General features: G+C 39.2%; 1 protein-coding gene across 4 annotated transcripts in view; it reads right to left on the reverse strand.

Annotated features, from left to right (window-relative positions):
• The window catches only part of KCNIP4 (potassium voltage-gated channel interacting protein 4), a 384348-nt gene extending 374140 nt beyond the window's left edge, over positions 1 to 10208 (reverse strand). The window contains exon 1 of one of the 4 annotated variants that reach the window (XM_021554440.4): positions 10083 to 10208. In XM_021554440.4, the coding sequence (XP_021410115.1) occupies positions 10083 to 10131 (49 nt within the window). In that variant the 5' untranslated portion in view covers positions 10132 to 10208. Of the gene's footprint in view, positions 1 to 9511; positions 9821 to 10082 lie in introns of those variants that run through there. The other 3 variants (XM_021554439.4, XM_021554445.4, XM_085578566.1) reach the window with 3 other exon arrangements.
• Positions 10209 to 15731: the final 5523 nt, after the last annotated feature.

The raw sequence follows: 15731 nt of genomic DNA on the forward strand, positions 1-15731 counted from the left end.
CCTTGGAACACAAAGCATTCTGTGTTGTTGCAACAAGAAACTACCTAATGAACTGTGTGTTTACTATTACATACTCATTAATTCTAACACTACACCTGCAGAATGGAAAGTACACCATCTCCACAGGCAGCATGGTGAGTTGCTACCTACCAAATAGTGGTTTGATAATGCCATCAACGTTTTCTTGCTCATTTTCATGGAGGAATTAGTCACTCAACCGACAGCATTTCTGTACGTATTCTTTGTGAAAAGGCTTACATGAAAACACATTATTAATGCTTTGGGTTCTTTAAAGGAAAAGAAAAATGCACCAAAAAAAGCCTACTTTCTTCTAAATTGTTCAATTGAAAAAGTCCTAACAGATTGTCAGCCTAGCAGTAATTTAAGTGCTGTTGATTAAAGCAACTGCTGCTAAAACATTGCTTAATAAGACATTAGAAATTTACTGACACCTTTTAGATAGTTTTACTATCTAAGCAGGTCAAAATATTCCTACCTCTACATTTCTAAGTATAAGCAGTCATTTTTAACTCAGGCAAAGTAAAACAAGCTAAATTAAGATTAGAGGTTTGGTTTTTTTAGTACAACATGGGCTTTTAGCTGAACACCTCCCATATTTTCAAGAACAAGAAAATGTACTGATTCTCAAGTCTGGGGTGGTTCAAAGACTTTAGATACAGGAAGAGATGTTTATAAGTCTCTATTGAAACACAGAATTGTTTTATTCTAGTTTAGCATGAGAAAATTAGCTGAATACAAACAAAAGGTGTAACTGACAAAAGTGTTTTTATGAGCCAAAATAATGTCTAAATATTGTTCATCCCTGCAAGTTAAGCAATCAACAAGGTGTATAAGTCTGCCTAATTTTAAATCCTGCTAGTGCACATTTTTAGTAAAGATTTAAGGTACTGGGACAAACTTGACAGCAGGTGTGCCATGTAAAGAACTATGTCACTATACCCTCAGTCATGTCTGTTTCCTCTTCTCTTTAACCTCCATGTGCCATCTTTCCTCCAGTCTATCAGAATTCTGTTTTATAAAACGTGCATTTGAGACCACCAGTTCCACTGGATGCATCATGTACTCTCCTCTGACAATCAGCCAATCAAGAAAGAAGCATGTAGCATAAAAATAACATCCCTCTGAGGAAAAAGATTATGCTAAGAAAGTCAGAAAGTGCCCACTTATGTCAGGGATTCACATGTGCTTCCAAGTGACAAATAGACAGAAGCAGGAGTTGTTGCTTGAGAGAGTTGGAGGTGTCAATCTCCTGCAAAAAGGTTTGTAGTCATCATCATGTAAAAGAAGGCAGAAAGGGCAACACTATCACCTGTCTACCAAACCCATCCTGCTCTTTGACCTCCTCTTGCCCATCTACCAGGCAGAGAAGGCTGGAAGCAACATCTTTGAAGCAAACAACATAGGGAGTAGATAGATCCTAGGCACAAAGGTACTTCTCTCATTTACCCAGTTCTGGAAGGTAGACTGGGAAGATAATGCACAATGTGGCATTTAAAAAAAAAAAAAAAAAAAAGAAATTGGGAAACCCCATTTCATCACTACCACAAAGATCAATGAATGATGCAGTATATAAAGTAGACCTAGTTACTTAAACAACAGCATGAAATTCTCTGTCTTTTAATCATATTGCACATCCTCATATCTAGTTTGTTTATTTTTATTTCTCTTAGACATTTTGGATTTGGTAGACTGTCTGTGTAGGAAGCAGGGCAGCACCTAAGTGTGTGCGGATGTCAATTACAGCACCTTTTTAAAAATAACAATAAATTTTAATGCATACTTGTTTCAGTTACCAGCAGGTGGATGCTGCCACCACAAATTACCTCAAACAGCCTAGATTTATCTTTCTTTACTGATAGAATTACAACAGGTGATACTTTTTATAATGTCACATCAGAAAACATAATAACCTCAAGTGTCCGTAAATCAACGTGGAAAATAATACACAGAATAGAAAGAGTGAATCAGAAGATGCACAGTATACAATTCACTTTCTGAGCACTGGAATACAAGTCAACAGTCAGAATGATTAAGGAGATCTGGGTATCCTCTGGTTAAAACCAGCTGTATTGTCAAAATTCAAGACCTATGGTGATCTGAGGAAACACCTATCATACTGCTACCAGCACACAATGAAGTAAAACACGAATCTGTGGTTGCATATCCCTGATATACCTCTGTTACATTGCTTCAATGGACTATTCTTTAGGACTTTTCTCCTACATTTTTTAAGATTCAGGATTCAATTATCTCTTCTAAAGGCAAGAGAACAGCACATCCCAGAGTCCACTTGCTCAGGAACCACTAAAGCCACACACATAAAAGGCATTTCTTGGTCTTTGTCCTTGCCTTCCTTTTAGCCGCTCAGGTAGGGACTGTAATCCCACAGTGCACTTGCCATTCTCCCCTGCACAGGGAAAGCACATGCACAGACAGGGATGCTCCTGCCAGCCACGGTGCTGTGTCTGTCTGTCTGTCTGTCTGTGTGTGTCTGCGTGTGTCTGCGTGTGTCTGTGTAGGGGCTTCCCCTGACCCGAGGAAGCCCCTGCTGCTGCAAAATGCCAAGGAGCGGCTGGTGCAACATGCTTTGGCACACTCTAAAACAAACAATCTCAAAAAGGGTCAATCTTTCTCCAGTGTTCTTTGAAACTGTGAGCTGTGACATTTACGTTAAAAAAAAAAAAACTAAAACATATTAGTACTGGTGCAGGGATTTTGAAAATGTTGTTATAGATTGTTAATTTATGGTGCTTAGCATCCTACTTATTAGCCCAAATCTCAATGTTCAGTTATAATAGCACTTCTGACAGATGTTATATAGTGTGACTTTCAAAAGATCAAAAAGATCATTTCAAGTTGCATCATGTACCCATGTTAAATTATTTTTTTAAAAAACAATCTTTTTTCTCTTTTTCAATTTACTGCAAATAATTTGGATAGATCTTTTCTTCATATCTTTTAGCACAAACTTGTTTTTCAATGTGTTTTTATTATAACATATTCTGTAATATCACTGAAATTTCTAAGTCAAATAACTACATTTAATTTTAAAATTCCTTATTCATTGCAATTATTCCCACTGGTATCAAAGAGTTTATGAATAGTCACAATAATCAAATTACCCACTGTGATGACATGCTGTTCTGGTTGTTCCCACTGTGAAGAATCAGACCCATCATCACACTTTATGGATACTGTTTACCTTTCTAATAAATCCTAAATATTCCTTCCCAATCATTAATAAAAGTTTGATTTAAAAAAGTAAGATTTTCTCTACTAAAGCCTAATAACTACAGCAATATTCATAATACATCTCTCTGGAGATGTAGAGAGGTAACTGAAAATTGTGAGAACAAGAAAATATTATCAGTAAAATTGAAGGGCTTTTTACCTGTCAATAAAATAGCAAACCCTTTCTTACTGACTGCATGATATGGATCAACCACTTTGAAGTCCATGTCCTAGGACATACAGAGTTGGAATATTTCTTTTTATGCCGTCACCAATTAGCAACTTTGTGGCATATGGGTATAATGCACTGTGTAGTGCTAAGCATTTAACTGTGCTTGGAGATTATGCATTATCTGGTGAAAAATACCTGGTAGACAAAGAAAGATATTATCTCCTACAATAAAATCCAAACATTGAAATGCATTATTTTTCTGAATAGGGCAAACATTTATATTTTAGAATTCTCTATTATCATGCCTTCCACCTGTAGTTCATTTCTCCAGTGGACACATAAGAATCTGATTTTCACACCACTGTTTGTGTTACTGCAATATAAATTATAAACATAAAAGAGAATCACAACTATAAAGTGTAACTCTAAAGAAATTTGTTTTATAGGTGAAAAAGAATATAAAAGAGAAACAATATATTTATTTTCAGATCTCTGACAGAGAGCTCCTTTTAATACCATATTAAGTCTCTGCTGGGCTGCCAGAAATAAAACACAGTATGAGCTCAGATATACAGCTTTTATTCTGTGTTTGGGTTTATTCTTAGAGGTGAATGGATTCAATATATTTTCAACCCAACCACATATTTTAAACTGCTGCCAGTTTATTGCTATCTTCAGATCTCCCAAATTCATAGAAATAAATCTAGAGCCCAACCTCCTCTGCTGCTGCATGCATGAAGGTGATAACAGAAACAATCTCTCCTGTAGCGTGTGAGAATGGAAAATGATGAGGGGGAAAAAAAAATCAAACCATAATCTGTATGAGCCTTAGACTCCTGTAACAGAGTTATGAACTAATAATTGAGAACATCACAGAATAGCTGGATTCCATGCTTTCCATAGTTCTGTAGGCTTCAAAACACAAACAGTCCATACACTTAACACTTCTCTTCCTAATTCTACCTGGTGTACTCAGTGGGTAATCCAGGCCAAACACTACTTAGCTATCAAAGCAATGGAAAGCAAAACCCTTGCCAGAGAAACCAGGATTCTGAAAGAACAACTACAATAAAAAAAACAAATGCCTATGTTAAACTGTAGTCCATTTGCTTTTGATGCAGCTACACATTACAGTTCAGGCCAAACATTATGGAGACCAACCATCCCATTAACCACCTCCACCTGCTCTGCCACACTGTGCTCCAAATAATGAAAATTTGGTATCTGCACTTCTAATATCCCAGCATAGGCCCAAGCCTATTAATTGAAGTGTGTGCTGATAAAAAAGGGAATCCTATTTGGTTCAGACTGGGTCCTTGACTTCCAAGACCACAACTGTTTGCTAATGTTTTCTCTTTCATCTCAAATAGGAGCAATGGCCTCTGCCCATAGGAGACAATAAATGGTGAGCATTTTTGGCAAGGAAGAGTTCAAATACAGTCAATTTTAGAACCTGAAAGAATGAGAGGACAAGCAGAATTGGGGAGGGGGGTGGGGAGATGATAGCAGGACAGCCTGGCAGGCATGCAGATATCTATGAAATAGTGAAGCAATCAGGCGTTGTATTTTTAGATACTTTCTTTTTCAAGTGCCAAAGATTCCGAATAAATCACAATGGCAAACTGAGAGGCCGAGATGGGATAGATTACAGCTGAATGCTGCACAGATCAAATATTCAGCTCCAACCCAAAGCAGGAGTCCTAAGTGCTTATCTGATACACTGTAAAAGCTTTCCATGACACACACCAGCTACTTCTTTGATGCTACACTTACTGCTAGGTACCATATCTGCCTTTCTACATTTCAAAATGTCTAAAAACCCCTGGAAAGCATAAATTCTCTAAGCCAAATATACCTGAAGCTGGTCCAGATGTTCAGTTATTTATATATCAACTCTCTGAGCACAGGTATTAATCCTGACACACAGAATAATTAAGAAGAACTCTGTAGTAAAAATAGTAAAAATTGTAAAAATTGTATTTGCATGATGGAAAAAATATATTGATGGAAAGCCTGCATTTTCAGTATTCATGTCAAATATGACTCTCTGTAACAGAATTTTGTATAAAATTACTTCTTTACATTCACTGAACAGAGGAACTGGAGATGGAGGTAGAATTCAAATTTTATACAGAGGCTTATGCCACAGTCAGTTCACTCAAGTGTCAATTGTTTCCTCCATCCTGCAGGAGTAGAATATATATTTTACACAGAATATATTTGCATCTCCTTGAATGCCTATCACACATATATAACCTTTATTAGTTCATGAGTCCATTTAATTTACTCCTTCCCTTGTGTATTTGCAGATTTCAGAGAAAAAGTATTGTATTTGGAAGCAGCACTTCTAGCACAGTCTAGACAAGATGGTCCAGCACCCTTTCTATCTGAATCTTAAGTGTCCAATGAAGAAGAGTGTCTGGTGACAACAGATCATTAGTAAAAATAGTGATGCTGACTCTTGACTGGCAGCATGTTCTTTGCATGGAACTCCCAGACAAACCAGCTTTGACACTGGTGTGAATATTGGTGCAAATCACTTGGAGTCACTGGCTGCTTTTCATTGTGTCAGATGAATCCCAACTGGGATATAAAGAAATTGGTCCAATACATACCACTAACACATAATAAATTTTGTATCTCAATGTGTGAGATACAAAATCTGTTTCCTCCTTTCCCTCCTCCCAACTCTTCCTTTTTTTTTTTTCCTGCAATTGTTTCACAGTATATTTTTACCATTTTCTTACTTTTTCTTAGCATCCATTTTCCTAAATTCCTAATTTCAGCTTATTCAATATATCATTTTTGTCCTTTTAGCACTATTTCCTTTGTCTTCTAAGAATGCCCCAAGCAACAAGACCAAGTCATTCATTAAAAGTAAAAGTGAGCACTAGTGCACAAGGATTTCTCAGAGGTATGGCAGAGAATATTTAACTCTAAGTAAACTTAAAGTTGGATAAATGCTGCTTAATAATACTATTTGGTCCCCTGTGGTACTTCTGCCCACAATATAGAAATTACAGCCTTTCTTTTAACAAGAATAATTTGCAACTGCCTTGTCTAATAACTGAAACTCTTAAAATCTTGTCATAAATGACACCATAGCTTTCATAAATATTTATGGTTTTTGAATAGGCATGGTCATACTGGTCAGCACAATGCCCATTCTGAATTCATCACACCCGAAAGCAAAGCAACCAGTTGCTGTAATAATGTCTTATTCATATTAGAATTCCCAACAGCTTAAGTTTGTCCTAGATATTGAACCCACAGGACATTTTGTGATTAAACTTGTTTTTACCCATACAAACTTTTACTGATAATCTCCCTCTGCTCTTCTCATTTTGCCAAGACACTGCATGCCTTTACCCAGCAGCGAATGTGTTTTGGCTATCACTAGCACAAATACAGCTTTCTGATAGATAAAACATTGATAAAGACAATTTCATGAGGCAGAGGGATGAAACAATTCATCCTTACAATGGCTCGGTATTCCACAGAGGAAACAGTCTCATACTTCAACAACTCTCAGTGGTGCTTCAACTGGCATTAATTTGAATGCCTTTGAATCAGAAGGTGCCCTGCAAGGTGCAAGATTAAATGTAAGGAGAAGATCAGCTTAAGGCAGTTACTACCTGTTAAAAGACACAAAATGTTGCTTTTTTCATTAATAATTCTCATTATTCTAGCTGCCTGTGTGTTATTTGGGCTGTATTTCATTTGGAAAAACGAAATTGAGGAACAGTCACATTTTTGTTGGCTTCATTTTCTGACTCTCGTGCACGAACATCAAATCCCGGTAACAACTCCACCGCAGGCATTACCATTTAAAAATTACTAACATTTGAAGCTGTGATTCTGTTTGAAGAGAATTAATGAGAAAAAAAATCCACCTTCCTTGTTAAAAATGCAACAGACAGGTACATTTAGAAATGCTGATGGCACTGAAAATGAGTTGAACGTTTAAGAGCCTGGAGGGAGACAGCTAGAGAAAAGTGTAAAGGAAAGTTTAGACGAAAAAGGGCCAAAACTGTGGGAAGATGAAAATAAATGGGCTCTCTCACATAAGAAGAAAGCCCAGAGGAGTGAAGCTAGACACTTGTTAGCTTCACATCACATCAAGTCACACTGGTGATGAGATATCTGTTGAGTAATGTGCATTATTCTCCAAAAGAAAGGAGGTATTTCCTTTTAGCTCTGTCATTTTTATCTTTCTGTATTCTTTTTCTGGCATAAAACCTTATTTGTGAGAAATGTTTTTCCCACAGTATGTCATGTTTCAGTCATATTTTTCTTGCTCTAAAAGAGTGCAAAACTGTAACTTACTTCTTTTCACCATTACAAGCATGAAATGAATTAAAGCTGTCATTAATTTTTAAATTACTACTACACATGCATATCAGGAGAAACAAAAGAGAAAACACATCTAATATATGGCTCAACTGAAGGCAATTTCCATAAAAACATCACCTGGGTATTTCCTATTACTTGCCCAACACGAATTCAGATATTTCCCCAATTTTTGTATGAACACTCCTGCTACCACAAACTATATCTGTAAGAAAAGCCATTAAGCTTTAAACTTTCTTCATGCCTCAATACCTACATTAATGATTCATAAACCAAATAATTCATCAACAGCAGCTGTACAAATCCACTGTGTGTAAATCATGACCTCAGTTTTGTTTAGCCTGAACAGTCCTGCACGGTGGTTGCACAGGTAGCCAAGAGCCTGCTCGGTGTTGGTCTCTGATGTTGTATGTGTTATGGAAAAACAGTTTGACTTTCAGACCTCTAACAGACTAGAGCTGGAAGGCTGAAATGGTACGTGAAGGGAAAAGCCTAAATTATTACTTGCGGGGGGTTGGATCTGAAAAGTAGCGATAAGTATCACAACACCACTTTAGTGCCCACGTCCCTTGTTGGATAATTATAATTACTACACACATTTCCCAAAACTTTAATGAAGTGCAAAGGCAGATATGGATTTACAATTGAGCTGATAGCATCATCAAATAAAAAATTCCCTATCCCCAGTGCAAATGATCTGGTATCCTACATGGAAGGCTACACATTCTAAAATATTAATAAAGATGGGACATTAAGAAACTAGAAAAACCAGGTACAGTCCAGCAGGGAACACATCTGTAAACCTCTCCGAGCAAGCAGAAGATGCATTTTGAAGCATTAGAAATCAAGCCAATGATGGGATTGCACTGTGTCTTTCAAACAAATTGTTGGTAAGGCTACTATCCTACACTGCAATCACAGTTTATGAGAAATCTAGCTGCACAGCAAGAAACATCTTTTCTAAGAAAAGAAGTTTGCCCTGGTTTTGACTGCCTGTTTTGCAAAGTTTTTCATTAACTGCCCAACTGTCCTCTCTTTATCCTGCTGGCTTGAGCTGAACACCTTTCTTGGCAACATCCTCTTACATATATTGCACACAAGAAGCTTCATTTTTAAATAACTGGGGGAAAAACTCTTTTGTGAGTTTTGGGAATCACAATCCCTGTGGAGGATGGCAAGGCATGGTTTTTTCCTCCTTAAAATGCAAGCTATCCTGGAGCCCTTCTCAGGTGAATGTGTAATTGCAATTTGAAGTACAGAGAAAGAAAGGCACCAAAGAAGGCTTACCAGAAGAAGCTGGTCTCCATCAAACTGTTGCCACTTAGGCATTAGAGAGGTACAACGGAGACCAAAGCAGGGAGGTGTTAGGGCGCCTGACCAAAATTACCTCCTGGGAGCTGGTAACTAGAGGTTGTGCCTTGGAGGTTCATTCCCAGCCCCAAGTCGTTTCAGCAAAGGCAAAAGTACCAGTTGGGTGAGAGCAGGCATCTTAAGGCATCATTAGCGAAGCCCCTAAACGCTTCTTAGCCCGAGATCCCAGGCATTAAGCGTTTGCTCACTGTCCCCATAGACACACACATTGGCCCACGGGTGCGTTCGCGCCTCGCAAGCGGGCAGGGAGCTCGTCCCTCCCCGCCCCACGCCAAGTTGCCAGACTTGCTGCCCAGAGGAGAGGGGACGAGACCCCAGATTAACTCAGAGAAGCAGCCTCGCGTCCCCGCGCTGCCCGCGTCCTACCGCCTGTGGAGCTGGCCTCCTCCAGCTGCGCCGAGATGCTCTCCACTCTCCGCACGTCCATGCCGGGAGGCGGCCGGAGCCGCGGAGGGAACGCGCGGCAGCACCGCCGCGCCGGGGCCGCGGGAGCCGCAGCGGGGCCGCGGCGGAGCGGAGCGGGAGCGGGGCTGGGCGCGGCGGAGCGGAGCGGGATGGGAGCGGGAGCAGGAGCGGAGAGGGAGAGGAGAGGGAGCGGGAGAGGGAGAGGAGAGGGAGCGGGAGAGGGAGCGGGAACAGGAGCGCGGCCCCGCCTCGGCAGCGGCGCCTCCCCCGCCACCCGCGCGGCGCGGGGCGGGCTCGGGGCTCCGGCTGGCCCGCCCGCGGGGCCGCGGCTGCGACCCCTTCCCTGCCGGGACAGGGAGGGCTTGGGCTCGCTTGCCTCCCCCCCACGAGCTCCCCGGGGCCGCTGCCGCCGCGGGGCTGAGCCGGCAGCCGCGCCCCGGAGCGGGGCGGCCGCGCGGACTGCCCCGAGCCGGAGCCCGGCCGGGCCGGGCCGCCCCCCGCTCTGCGGCCGCTCAGGCGGTGCCCGCATCACCTGTTAGCCGCCGCCTGCCCGACACGGACCGAGCGCACGGAGCTCCCATCGCAGCTGCGCCCCTCCAACACCTCTGTCGGGCTAGTGCTCTGGGAGCACTCCCTAAGCCCCAGCGTATATTTTGGAAGGGATTGGAAAAGGCATTTTAAGACACCTTCTTAACACCTCTAGTTTATCAAAGCCTACTATGACACATGACATACCATTTGAAAATGCTTCAATAATGATAGTTCTCCCTGTTCAATTTTACACAGTTAATTTTTCAGTCTTTACAATTTCATCTATCCCTGTGTGAATAATGATGTGTTTCAGAAATCCCAGCTCCTCTCATTGTGTTCAGCCCCAAAAAATTAAAGTAATTTTTTTCAAGGCACATAAGGGTTATAGGTTTAGTTACCTAATACCTTATCTTTGACATCTTATTTCATATTATTCCTTGAAACTTGTATTATTAAGATCCTTATGAGCTGAAAGATAAAGGAGTCATTCCTATGCCGCATTGCCAACCAATGCTTTAGGAAAGGACTTGTATATCCTTTTATTTAATGGGATAAACTTATTTCTGATTCAACCCAAAAATGATGGAATGCTTGAAGTTTTGAATGGAGAAACCACAGTGTAGTGTAACGCTTGCCAAGAGCAACACAATGTCAAGTAGCTTTTGCCAAGTGTTATTTTTTGACAAAAATACATTCACTGATGGAGGTTGAGGTAAGACTGTGGAAACACAGGATTCAGAGTACTGTATTTGCCATATACCCTCAAAATATTTCCCTTCTATAAGGTGAATCCTCAAGTAGCTCTTCTTATCAAAGAAATTCATTGTAGTAAGAACAGAGATCAGGATTTTATCTCATTATCAGGATCTGAGCTTACTTTGAAGCTAACCTTACAGAAAACTCTAATTTATCACAATTCAGAGCAAGCCTTTGTCATTACATTTGTTTGTACATTACAGTTTTCAGAGCAAAGCAATTCAAATTTGCAATTGTCACTTCCCTTTGCTCTACATCAACATTGTATCAGAACTCTGTGAGTTACAAAGAAACTAAATATATGGGAGCAGCTGGTCATAAGAGATTGGACTACGGCAGGAATGGTAGTAATGCATCAAGAATACCTATACATTCATCTTGTTTCTTAGAATGAATTACAGGTATACAGCACAACATGAAACAGAAGTGCCAGAAGTGCCTACCAGGTTTCTACAGATAAGGTGGTGTGTGTCAATTCAAAGAAGAATTGCATCTGAGGCAAAGGAAAAAGAAAGTGACCCAAATAAACTGAACTGTCTACATAAATCTGCATGTTTCTTTCAATTTAATCTGCTTTATTTTTATGCTTGCTCTCCTTGTTTCCATCCGCTTGCTCTTTGTCTCCTGTTCTTCTTGATGGGCCTGGCTCCAAGTAATTTCCTCTGCATACGCTTTCTTTTTTGTTCTCTTGAGTTTTAAATATTTCTCTTATAAAGATTTGAGTCATTTTGATATTCTATGTAAAACAAAATGTGCATGTCAGAATGTGGCATTTTTCCAAATTTGCTTTAAAGGGCAAATTCTTTATTGTTTACCAAACCTGATTAGGTTTCCTCCAATTAGCATGTCAAACCCATGTATCTGCTCTATATAACATCCAGTAAAAATTGACATCAGCTGTGATTTCATCCCTTCTATATAATTACATTTCAACATATAATTGTATTTCTAGAAATATAGAGTTTCATTCTAGTTTCTACTTTACAAAATATATGACTTCCTTTCTTCCTCATTTATTTCAAATATTTCTTCTGGAGCTAAATACTAATAATACCTTGAGCATGTATTTAGTGCTACATGTATAGCTGAAGATTTTTTCCCAGTGCCTTGTTATAAAATTTTAATTTCTTCTTGAAGTAATTGATGTAGTTTCCATCTAATTTTTAAATTAGAATCTGGATCAGCATATTCCTATTTTCCTGAATTGTAAACTAACTGGAAAGACTTAGCATAATTTTGATTTAGTGTGTCCAAATTAAGTTCAGATTTCCACATCTATTTAAAAGATGTAATATGTGAAATTAAGTGTTAAATCATGATGCTAAAATAATGATCAAGGAGGCATTTTCTTCCAAAAGATCAAATCATTGGTGAGTAAAAAATAACCAACAGGATTTTTAGTGGTAGCATGTTTCTAACAGGGAGGACTTGAGGTTTTTTCTACCTCTCGGTGCGGACAAGAAAAGGCTCAGACCCAGAAAATGTACAGCACTACCCGAATATTCAGTCCTTTTAGTCTGTTTTACTCCCTCACTGGTCTTGGGCCATCTGCAAAGGTTAATACAGTAGTTCAGCTACTCAAATTGCATCAGCACTAAGAAACTGAATAATATATAATTAAAAATTGGAATAGAACAAATATAAGTCACAAAATATCCAACTTGTCTATCTTACTTTCTAGGCCTCCAGAGAAGACATTTATTTTGGCATTCTCTCTGCTGGAGAATGGCTCTCCAGGTGGGAGCTTTCTTGATGCCCAGAAGAATTCATCATTAGGTTGTGTCTGCATGTCACTCACAATGTTTTTCACAAGAAAAAAGAAACCCAACAGCTAAATCAGTCTGTCACTTACTTCTAGGAAAAATATTCTTCCTTCTCCAAAAAGTAATAAATGTTCATTTTGCTACTTTTTTATTCAGAAATGAGAAACTGTTCTTCACTCTATGATACATTTTAAGAGTATTTTTGTTCTCAGAAGTGTATTTTATTTAGTTTTCAGTCATTCAGTGTAATAAAGTATCCTTAAAAAAATTTGTGTGTATTCTATATCACAAAAAATGAACAGGAATTTGGCCGTACTCAAATATTTGGTGTCTGTGATAAAGCACTTGAGAACAATGAGAAGTGTCTGACAGCTCTGGGAGTGCTCTGCCCCCCTGTTGTGGGGTGTGCACTGGGTGCCAGAGCCAGGCTGCTCTGGCGGGGTTGCGGGCTGGCCTCTGGGGCTGGGGCTGTCCTGTGCCAGCAGCTGGCTCCAGGCAAAGTCCCAGCAGATCCACCACATGGAACAGCTGAGCCCATCAGCCCACTCAGTGGCACCTCAAGGGAAATATATTTAAGGAAGGGCACAAAATGCTGAGGAAGGGGGAATGAGAGAGGCAGTGACAAGGTCAGAGGAAAAGGGAGGTGCTCCATGGTGGAGCCCTCCCAAAGGAACTGAGGCCCATGGAGGAGCCATGCTGGAGGACACACACCATCAAACACCTTCAAACACCTTCAAACACCATCTTGCTGCCCATGGATAAACCCAGGCCAGAACAGAGAAAACAAGAATGAAGAAGCAGCTCTTAAAAGGAGAGTGTTCACTACCTGCAGTATGAACAAAGAAGGGAAAGAAGTGTTTGGAGTAAACTGGACCCTGGAAAGGGGGAGAAAGTGTTTTCCTTATAAGGTGTTTTTCTTCTTTACTTCACAATGCCCAAGTCAGTAATTAAAGTTGTCAATAAATTAAGCTTAACTCTCCAAGTCTGTTTTGGTCAAGACAGTAACTGGTGAATGATTTTTTCTCTATTTCTTTAGACCCACGAGTTCTTGTGATTTTCTCCCCTGTCCCACTAGGTGTGGGGATAAACAAGCAGGTCTGCAGATACTTGGTTCCAGCAAGGGTTGACCCAGCATAGGGTATAGATGGGAGAATTCAAAATAGAAAATAAAATTGTAGGTGTAGGAAAGGTGGCACAGAGTCCTAATGAACTATGCTTCCCTAAAACAGTGGAGCTTGGATAGTTAAGACTTCCTACTAGCACAGTCTAGTTTTAGAGAGTATTGGTGCTTTCAGAAAGAGTATTCTTGAATATTCTGGTTTTTCTGCCTGTTAAACCTTGACAAGGACAATTCTTCAAAGGAACATTGTGCACCATGTATTCTCATTCTTATACAGAAAAAATATCAAGCAACAATGAAGGACAGCCCTTGAACTTGTCAAAAATTGGCTTTTAGTATTGCTAGAACTTGTTACTAAATAGGTAAGAAGAAAAAGTGAGAGCCTTCTTTCCTTGAAACTCAACTTGTTTTTTTAATAATAACATTTTGTAGTTAGTTCTGCGAGGATTAGAAGCAATTTGATTTACTGTAAAGGAGTAACACATCAGAATCCATATGTGGCAGCAAGATAACATTCTTTAGCAACATTATAAAAGAAGATAACATTATTTAGCAACATTATAAAAGAATATAAAACCATTATTTATTCCAATTTTAATATTATCTCCATATGTCAAACAGTCAAGATACGGATTGATTTCTTTGTTGGGGCATTTAAAAAAACCTCAGAGACATAGGGGCTCAGCCTTCACTCAGTGTCAGTGGGAAATAAGTATCTTTCTGTTCTTTCAGAACTAAGATCCTCCTTTATTTTTTCCTCTGTTTTTCTACTGATGCATCTTTCTTTGCTGGCTTCGCTTCAATGTGATGCAGGTGATGGGAGTGGCCTCACTGCTAAATGCCAGTATTTAGACATTTGAGATTTGATTTGTGAGACTGTTATGGTTTTATATCTCATTTCAACTGTGATTCATGGTTTATAATAGCCACACTGCAGATATTTTAGAAGAATGTCATTACAAACTAAGGCAAGGTTATATTTTAAAAAACTCACATGTAATATTCAACACAACTTTCATTTGTGCTGTGTGAAGATTTCCTAGCCATAATCTGTATAATTTAATCTAAATTGCTGTCTAATTATTTGTTGTCATTATTAGACTGTCACTAAAGTTATCTCACTAGTAAACCTGAGTCAATATAAGGTTTTAAATTTCCATCAACTTTACATTAAAAATAGCTTTATAGTTTTTAAGAATAGAAGAGTATTGGGAGCAAATTCACCTGCTGCTGAAATGCAGCCAACTTCAGAAGACACAGTTGAAAAACAATGCATTAGACAACTGTAGACTGAAGAAAAATATTAGATAATTACACTTCATCTAATCTGTATTCTTGTGGGGAAAATCTATAGAGTTTTATATAATATAGATCATAGGCTTTACAATCTAATGTGAAATACGTGCTTAGTGAACTGTCCTAGGCTCCAAAGACACAGAAAAAAGAAATATCTAAACAAAAAATAGCAACAAAACCCCCTGAGCTGACCCTGGTGTAGGAGACTGCCCAGACAGCCAGTTTATGCTAGAATAATTTCTCAACACCTTTCCTGGCAGTTTTACATTCAGCTGTATGTTGGCTTCCTATGGCTTTTTGTCCTCCATTCTCATCAGGTAATTCCAAACTCTGCTCCAGTAAATCCTTATTCCCCTCCACTTCTCTGTCTCCCCTCCATTTCCTTTTCTCTTTCCTATTTACCTCACACATCATTTCTCCTGAAAAAACTGAGTAACAGCAGAAAGGATAATGGCTTTTATGTTCAGCTTGTGAGATCACAGAGCAGTAGTGCTCTGTACAGCCAACGACAGGATCTAACTGAATACAGTTTTTCATATTTTCCATTTTTAAATCCACATCCACCAAGTTTCCAGATGACAGGGCTTTAGAATAAAAGTGTAGGGAATCTTAGCTAACTCAAAAGCCAGTCCACAGAATATCAAACAATAATTACTAATACAAAATTTAAAAATTTCAGAATGTTTTAAAGCATTTTGTTCCTATGATATATCCT

This window comes from Lonchura striata, chromosome 4, assembly GCF_050655825.1.
Source record: "Lonchura striata isolate lonStrDom1 chromosome 4, ASM5065582v1, whole genome shotgun sequence".
Lineage (NCBI taxonomy): Eukaryota > Metazoa > Chordata > Aves > Passeriformes > Estrildidae > Lonchura > Lonchura striata.